Raw genomic sequence first — 8,931 nt, forward strand, 5'->3', positions numbered from 1 at the left:
GATGGCTTTATTGAACCAGTTCTGTAATTACAGGACATCAGGTTCTTTCCTGTTTCACTCTTTAATAGAATAGTCCTATAGTTAACGTTTTGTAACATCAATATCTCCTTGCAGTAAACTCCTGGAATTTACTTTTAAGTTGGTAACCATTCCATTTTTCCCATTTTTTAAAAAAGATGTATTTAATTCAAAAATAATAAATAATGACCCTGCTTCTTCCACAGCTGATTGAGGCATCTGACAAGCCTCGTTGAAACCTGGGCAGAGAAGAAGAAAGCGAACCTCAGGCTCTAAAGATGTTTTCAAAGAAGGCAGGGCTAAGGAGGGGTGGGAGCCTGGAGAGCCAGGGTGGCAGCTAGAAGGGCTGGACCCCTAGTCTGCAGACCCTCAGCACAGAATGGTTTCTGAAACCCGGGGCAGCTCCGAGCTGTTCTCTGGGCTCGGCTTTTCCAGCTGTGCCGTGGGTGCTGGGGATGTGGCGTGGGCGTGGGAGGCCGTTGGAGTTAGACGTGGGGAGAGTGGGGGCACTATCCAGTGACCCTCTTAATGGGTGCCAGCTCCGTCTCAGCTCCCAGGCTCAGGCACTGGACCTTCCTGAGGCTGAGTTTAGGGCTCCAAGACTCTCTTCCCAAAGAGGGTTTGGGGCCAGCTGGATTGGGTTTTCTGAAGAGGCCTGGTTATGCCAGACTTGACTTTGGCGGCCGCTGGCGGGTCCCCCTCGGCACCCCCTCTTCTTTCCCGGGCTATAAGAAAGCAAGACCAGGATGCGCATTCTTCCCGTGCCTAGGATACTTCACAGTGCTAAAAATAGTCCTGGGAGCTGGGACCTGTGTGTAGCCAGAGATTTGTGTGTGAGCGAAGTTGGAGTCCTGGGTTCGAATCTAGATAAGCTTCCCTCCGTGCTGTGGGGCTTGGATCGGCTCGCTCCCCCAGTGTGTTTCTCCATAAGCGCCGGAATTTCTAAACGGACTCCCAGAAAGCAACGGAAAGAAAGAAGGTAAAGAAAAGAAAAACACAAGAAAAAGAAAGAAACTGATTTTTCTCTCTGCTCCTCCCCAGGGGCCCTGGGGCCTAGGGCCGGGTACTGAGGCCGAGGAAGGGGTGCGTCGGACGGGCTCATTACCGCCAAGTGTTGCCCTAGTTAAATCGCGGGCCTGTTTGATCTGGCGGCGGGTGGCGAGAGGGAAAAAAGAAAAAAGTAGGGGGGCGAGAGCAGAGAGAGAAGCTCACACCTCCCCCACTGTTTCCTAGCGCCCATAAAACACCTTTTATTAACTCCTTCGCGTCCGGAAAGGCCCGCGTGGCCTCTCAGCCCCTGCTACGGTGTTTACAGCCAAGACTAATGGAGTCCCATATTCACCCCGACGCTGGGACAAGGCGCCTGGGGCACGCCTGGTGCCCCGCGAGGCTCTGCCCCGGAGCTGCCTGAGGTCTCCTTTCTTGTTCCCAAGCCGAGCGCTCAGGCTCCAGATGCGCAGAGCGAAAGTTCCAAGAGAGCGGCACGGGTCTCCCCTCCTCCTTCTCAGTGAGCGCCACAGACCCGCAGGCGCTGCAGAGCGTGCGCTCCCTCGGACAACCATGGAGCTGTTGGGAGACACAGAATTGCTTAGCGCAGTGCCTAGCACGCAGTTGCACGCAAACCAAAGTATTCGTACATTATTATTCCTGGAAGTATAAACGACTGCGTTTGCCCGCCCCAGTTTAGCCCAATACGCATCCAAGATCCATGGCAAATGCACCGAATTTATACCCACCACACCTAGCCATGGGTGCACATGTGAGGACACAAAGACTGGCTCTCCTGCACAAGTGCCCGAAAGAGCACGCATACACACATACACCCCATCCCTTTGCACAAATCCATGCGCTCTCACAACCTTTGGTTGAGTGCTTTGTTGCCAAAGAGAAACCTAAACACCTCAATTTAACATATAAGCACCCACAGGCTTATTTTACTCAGGTATAAAATAATAATAGCTGCTGTGATGTGTCAAGTCCTTACTGTGTGCTTGGAGCTGTACTAAGCAGACCCTTTTGGGCCTCTGCACAGCCTCAGGCTCCGTATGAGTTGCTGCACTGTCACATGTACATCTATATGTTGAGAATTTCACATACATGAACGTATTCCCGACCAACACCCCCTCTCCTGAGCTACCCTGTCCCAGTGATAGGATTCATCTGTGTGCTAGGCCCCCTTCCCTCCCAATAACCTCTCCAAACCACTGTTTGCAGACACCAGTGTGCTTACTAACCTCCAGACAAGCACCCATACCCACGCACAAAAACCCGAGCCCAGGCCCTCTGAGATTAATTCGTTTCCGTTTTTGTTCTTCCCCGTTTTCATAAGTTATCCCCACCTCCCATTCTAGTCTAAAGATAACTTTGCTCTTTGTTCTTGAAATACACTCTATCTGCCCGCTTCCCTTGATTTCAAGTTTGGTTTTGTATTTATCGAAAGAAGATGAGCAGGAACAGAAAGCTTTCCACCTAGTAGAAACCATGGGAGTCGGTGAGGGACCCCGGCTGAGACATGACACAGGCTTCAGATGATTTCAGAAAATGTTTTATTAGTCAAGAGCATAGATACTGCTTTGGCGAAGGGAGGGGGGGCTGTGAGTGGTCACACAGACTTGAGGTAGAAAAGGGTTGGGATGGCAGGATGAACAAACACCTGAGCACAACAGGCATGGTAGGTAGTTTAAATACATAAAAACTTTCCAACACAGGGAAAGCTTTTATTTAGATAGAAACAAAAAGGAAGTAAAAGAAGGAAGAAAAGAGAGAGACAGAGAAAGAAAGTGTTTCCCTTGGAACTAAACAGGAAGTGCAGCGACAAAAAGAAAAATAAAATAAAACCACCAGGATTCGAAGAAGAACAAAGGGCAGCCTTTCACCTTCCTGCATCTGGTTCTGTTTCTCAGGCAGAAAAGAATTGATTCCTTATTGCATTTTAATTAGAGAATAGGGTGTCAAGGCGGATCATTTGGAGGGACAAGAAAGAAAGAGCCAGATAGGGAAATGGGGATGGGGCTGAGGTTCTAAATTCGCCCCAAAAGGGTGGAAGAGTGCGTCTTTGCGCCCTTAGGTTGGGCAGTCCCTCCTTCCTGCATGGTGTGGCCAAGAGCCGCCCTCGGTTGGGCGGGGGGTGGATATATATATATTTCTCTTTCTCTTAATGTATTTTAAAAAATTCAAAGGACATTGCACGTGCGATCCAAGTGTGTGGTTGCAGCCGACGATCTGCCGGCGCTCAGCAGAAGCTCCGCGGGATGCGTAGCACCAGCCGCCGGAGCCCAGAGCCTGGCGTTCGCCGCTGCCTTCCTCTCCTCCCGGGGCTCCAGGAGTGGCTGGCCTGGCCAGGTCCTCGGCGCGGGCCTCGGCTCACTGGTTTAACTCCAGCGCCCAGACTTGCTGCGGCCAGCCGGTGCGTCCTTTAATCCTCTTCTCGCCTGGGCCCAGGGCAGGAGGAAAACCTTCGTGCTGCTGCTGCCAAAGGACACACACAAGAAAAGAGGCGGGAGAGACAGGTTTTAATTTTTCTGCTCCGATCGTCCGGCATGGGGTATGATGGGGAGGAGGGGAAGGTGTCGGGAGCAGTAACTGGGAGTCTTTAAATAAGTGACGGATTTCTGTTTGCGAAATGGGCAAACAGGCTCGTAAATTTGCCTTTATGCGCGGAGTTCCTGGGACCTGGGATGGGCTGGGCAGCTTCGGGAGGTTTGGTAAGGAAAATGTTCCGCGCGTGGTGAAACTGACGCGCGTTGGTTTGGCGTTAGGACACCTAAGGGAGATCGCAGGGGATTGGAAGGGAGGAGTGGAAATCCACGGTTCTCCAGCTCTCGCTGCCCCGCACACACTTCCGCCAGTCTCCCAACCTGGTTTAAACATCAGGGCTTGGATGCAGGCTTGCGGTTCCCTAAGCCCGAGCTGCGAGCCTTAGATACCGAGGCAAAAGAGCGGGGAGTCGGCTGGCCTAGCGTCCTCCTTCCCGCTCTTTCAGCAGGAACCAAGCGGTGCTACTTGACGGAGGCGGCGACGCGTGGGGGCCGGGATCCGCCCAATAACAACTTCTTTCGAGGCGCCGCCCGGCCTGCACCATCCCCAGTCCGGGGCAGCCGTTCAGAGACTCTATTCCTATCTGTCTTTCCTCCGTCCCCAGATGAGCTTTCCTCGGTTTCCCACAGACCCCGCAGGTTAGATAAAACCCGGTGGGGCGCTTCAGCTGGCTCCACTCCGCTGCGGCCCTGAGCGCCCCAACCTAGAGAAACTGACTGGCCAGCCTGAAAATCCAGCGCTCAGACGCCCCCAGCCCCGGACAGCCAGACCGAGTGCCAGGAAGTGTCACCCTAACTGGAGAGGATCAAGAAGGCCAAGACGAGACTGCGATCTCCAAAGCTAAAAGAAGTGGCTCTTATTTACATGCAAAGCCACTGAAGTGGTCCTCAGAACCAGTCCACCGGGAGTGGAACGCGCCCTGGACTGATTAGAATACGCGATCTGTTTTACCTCAGCTCCACCCCGGACTCCTCAGATAGGTGCTCTTCATGCCCCGACCTACTCTGGGCCCTCAGTTTCCCTATTTGTACAATGTTGGAAGTAGACTAGCCGGTCCAGCAAAGGCCCTTTGAAAACAGGAACCGAGCCCAGGCACATAAATTCAAACTCAAAGTAAAGAACTCTAACACATATTCTTAGCCTGGCTTCCAGGAGAGCCCAGGAATGAATCAGGACTTCTCCAAATTGGAAGCAAAATCTGTAGTGTGTGCATTTTTGGAGGGTCCGAGGCTCCAAACAGATTATTCACTCAGTATTACAAACACTATCCCGTATTACAAATGAATTCTATGACGAATCTGCCTTCCTCCATTCACAGGATCTCATACTGTGACCAAACATCTCAGAACTCTTCCTAGCCTTTCCAAATCCGACACACGACAACACAGCCTCCTTCGACTGCCTGCATGGCCTGAGGGTGCTCACCGCGCCTGCACCCTTGGCTGGAGCGTGCAAGCCGCAGGACTCACCAGATCCCTTTTCCGCTTGCTCTCACGGCCGCCATCCGCCTTCTTGAGTTCAGCCTTGAAGGCCTCGGGATCGCCAGACTGCGCATCCTTGGCCAGCACGTCCATCAGGTAGGCGATGTAGCTGGTGGCCAGGCGCAGAGTCTTGATCTTGGAGAGTTTGGTGTCGGCCGGCACGTTGGGGATGCACTCGCGCAGCTCCGCGAATGCGCTGTTAATGCTCTCCGTGCGTCTCCGCTCCTTCTTGGGTCCTGAGCCTTTCCGCCGGCCCAGGCGGCCGCCAAGCGCCTCCAGCCGCCCGGGGCTCTGCCCAGGCCTGGCGTCAGGACCGTAGGCGGCGGCGGCTGCAGCGGCCGCGGGCGGTGGCCCGCCCGCAGGGAAGTCCGGGGCAGCGTCAGCCGGGCTCAGCAGCCAGCTCTGGAAGTAGGGCCGTTCCTGATGACAGCGCGAGGCCGGACCGAAGAGGAAGGGCTCGTGGAGCATGGGGTGCGCAGGGTGCGGGTGGTGATGGTGGTGATGGTGTGCGTAGCTGCCCACGAGGTTCATGTTGGAGCGGCTACTGGCCTGCGCCGCCAGCCCTATTAAGGTCGCTCCATGCGCCCCAGAGACTGCCGGGGGCCACCTGTGGGCTCTGGAGCCCCGCTCTACTGAGCGCCGGCTTTGCGAGAGTCCCGGCAAGGCTGAAAATGAGACGCGCAGCCCACCGTCTTCTTGCCGGTTTCCGTCGCGGGCGAGGACACAGATGCCCGAAGACCTGTTTAACCCTTCTGCAGACTCCCCTGCAGATCTGGCTTATATAAGACAGCGGCTTTGATGTCAACCTCTCCTGGGAGCCAATAGCAGGGGGGCGGGGATAAGGAAAAGGAGGGGTGGCTGTCCCAGGTTTTACACTCAGCCCGCGCCACTCTAGTCCGCCAGCAGGGACCGGCAACCGGCCCCGCCTCTGCCCCTCCCACTCAGCTCCGGGCTCGGCTGGGGGGCGGGCGGCTGGGGGTGTTGAGGGGGCGGGCACGGGGAATACGTACTTGAGGCACAGGCTTGCCAACGCCCTGGACTGTTGCTACCACCCCCTCCCCACGGATCCAAGGAAAGGAATCCAGAATCACCAAGCGAAAAGACAGCCCACACCTACAGCCCGTCTTTTGATTTTACAGATAAGGAAACTGAGGCTCAGGGAAAGAAAAGTTCTTGTTTCTAGACTGTCTAGAAGTCTACATAGGAATTCCAGCAGTTCCCAGTCCCAAGCTCCAACTGCTCTGCTCGGCTTCAGAGCTAGAAGATGAGAGGGCGCAGCTGAAGTCAGCATAGGCCCCCAAGGTTGTTCCTAACACCTTCCAGCCCTCCGCCCCCACCCCCACCCCTTAGTCATCGGCCCTTTCTGGAGATACTGGGAGCCGCTTGTGCACGGGTTCGTTACCAGCCCACCAATTCTGGCCCAGCCGCAGGCAGACGGGCACGCAGCTACTGAACAGCGAAGAAGCCTTTCGGAGACAGGAGTAGGGGTGGGGCGGGAATGAGGAGGCGGACTCCAAGTCCACGGGCATCCACCGGTTTGTTCCCGGCTGGAGGGCCTGAGATCCACTCCGGCCTCCCGGGTGCCTGATCCATTCCGAAGGCCAGCCTGGCTGACGCAGAGAAGTCCGCCTTGGGCCCGGGACATCTGGCCAGCAGGTCTCCTCTGGTCTGTCTGCGGGACTCGCATCGAGACTTGGGAGCGCGGCTACGTCGGGCCGCTCTACCCAGATTATCACTCCTTAAGAATCTTTGATTCTTTAAAGACATCGGCCCCGAAGCTCACACCGCGAGACAGCAGCATTCGGCGGTCGACACACGCAGAGGGAACCACTACTGCACAGAACCGCGAGGCTCGCACAGGCAAACGCGACGTTCGGCATCTCTCGCGCATAAGCGCAGAGGCACAGCCCGGCTGCAAGACTCTCCGAGATTTCACCTCGGGGGTAGGACCATTTCCTGCCAGCCGGACTCTCTCCACTGGGGGCTTTCCCCAGGCTGGCGTTGGAATCTGGGAATCCCGGGGTGACGACGCTTCAGGCTGGGGACTCTCGGTCTTGCCTCCCGCTGTGGTTCCTTTCTTGGCTGATGTCCACCAACTTGGGTCCCTCATTCTCTCAGCCTTTCTCAGCTCAACACCCCTCCCTCAGTGTGGTAGAGGGAGTGTGCCTCTTTCCAAAGTAAAGTCGAGAGGAGGGGGAAAGGAGAAGTTTATGTGAGTGCTCTTTTTAGAAGGCAAATCATTCACCCATTCATTCAACAATTGTTTATTGATGCCTACTTTGCGCCTATAATAGTTAATGGTCCAAAGGCAGAGGGAGAAAGGCCCACTCTCTCCTTGAACAGATATGGAACGTGAAGCCCAGAGAGGATGAGCGATTTTCCTCGAGGTCCAGTACGGCGTGGAAGAGTGGAATTCCACTCCCTGACAAGGGAATGAATGAAGGGTGGGGGGTTACATACAGGAGTGACGGGGACAAACGCCTGAGCCTGCTGGTTCCACCTGTGGGAGCTCAGCAGGGCTGTGGGCCCTGGAGGTGCATGGGGCGGGGTTGCAGGGAGGTCCTGGTTTCCTGCCCGAGGCAGGCTGGAAACCCCCCGATCTCCCCGGCGCCTGGCGCCAGCAGCGCTGGGGTAGGGCAGAGCAAGGAGCCGGAGGCACGCGGGGAGGGAGCGCTGGGCGCCCGCTGCTGCGGCGGTTCTGCAGGGTCCCGAGCTTCCCCAGCCTGGAGGCATTCTAGAGAGAGCGCAGGTAGAGAGTAATTATGCTGTGGAGAGAAGGACCTCAACACACAGTCCTCAATACACGCCCAGTCTTTGTCCTAATCTGAGTACAGTCTGCAACAGTGCCTCTCATAGCGGCACACTAGGCCCTCAGATTACACATACACAGGTACATGCACACGGGCTCACGAAACTTTGCCGCCATGCACAAAAGCCCGTATCTTCATAAGACGCCCAAAAGTATGTGTATTCTCACAGTAATATGCACAGCCACGGTACACACAGCATTCATGCATTCTTAGGATTTTACACATTGTCTCTCTGTCACCCACGGGGTACATACTCATCACACTTCAGATGTGTTACACCTAGGAGCCGCTCCCAATCCTCCACTCAGGCATGCACAGAGACCAAAGTCATATTGTAGAAACACATAAAACCTGAATACTACACGGATGCAGGGTTTTACACATAATCTCATGGTCACAATTAAAACCAGCCTGTATCTTTCTAAGATTCTCCACAATTGTATTCACAACACAAACTTCCAAAATCCCATTATACATTTTGTATATTCTCAGTGTCACCACTAAGCCTTCAGTGCACAAGTACACAGTCACAATTTCTACTACATATGCACAGGTGCTCACAAATAGAGGTTCTCACATGCTCACACATAACGCACATACAAATGTGTGGCCCACGCGCCTGCCCATATGAGTCCTAGTTGCTTTCATGATATTACACAGATCACTCAAGGTTGTATACACCCCCCATATATCTGGCCTGGTTAGCGTGCTGGGGAATGCATTATCAGTACTGGGTGAGGAGTCCCAGTCCCATGACACCCCTTAAGGGCCCCTGAGACCACTCAGCAGCCCCCCATGGGTCTGAAAGAGCAGGGTGTATCCAGCTGCCAGTGACTTGGAAAGCACTGTTCCCCAACCTAGAGAAGGGATTCAGTGTCATTTTTCAAGCAGTACCCCCACCAGAAACTCAGCCCTAAGGGACCTCCTGAGGCTTGGGACTGGGCAGCCCCCAGCAGGATGACCTCAAGGGAGACCGCAGTACAACTAGGCTCTAGACTGCCTTCTCGGAGACCCCAAAAGGCTTTACTCTGGTCCATGGAGAGCAGCAGAACTCCCGGGATGGTGGGGACCTTGTAAGGTTGTTC

The 8,931-nt window shown here is 54.8% G+C and overlaps 1 protein-coding gene across 2 annotated transcripts; it reads right to left on the reverse strand.

Moving 5' to 3' along the window:
* Window positions 1–2,547: 2,547 nt before the first annotated feature.
* Window positions 2,548–5,790, reverse strand: HAND1 (heart and neural crest derivatives expressed 1). Of its 2 annotated transcripts, none has more exons than XM_005558357.3 (2): window positions 5,025–5,790; window positions 2,548–3,483 (listed from the first exon to the last, which is right to left on the reverse strand). In XM_005558357.3, exons 1-2 carry the CDS (start codon window positions 5,565–5,567, stop codon window positions 3,382–3,384), a joined length of 645 nt encoding a protein of 214 aa, XP_005558414.1. In that variant the 5' UTR covers window positions 5,568–5,790; the 3' UTR covers window positions 2,548–3,381. The 2 variants fall into 2 exon arrangements, with proteins under 2 accessions (XP_005558414.1, XP_005558413.1); XM_005558356.3 differs by having other exon boundaries at window positions 2,548–3,486.
* Window positions 5,791–8,931: the final 3,141 nt, after the last annotated feature.

The sequence above is a fragment of the Macaca fascicularis genome, chromosome 6, assembly GCF_037993035.2.
Source record: "Macaca fascicularis isolate 582-1 chromosome 6, T2T-MFA8v1.1".
NCBI classification, from domain to species: Eukaryota; Metazoa; Chordata; class Mammalia; order Primates; family Cercopithecidae; genus Macaca; species Macaca fascicularis.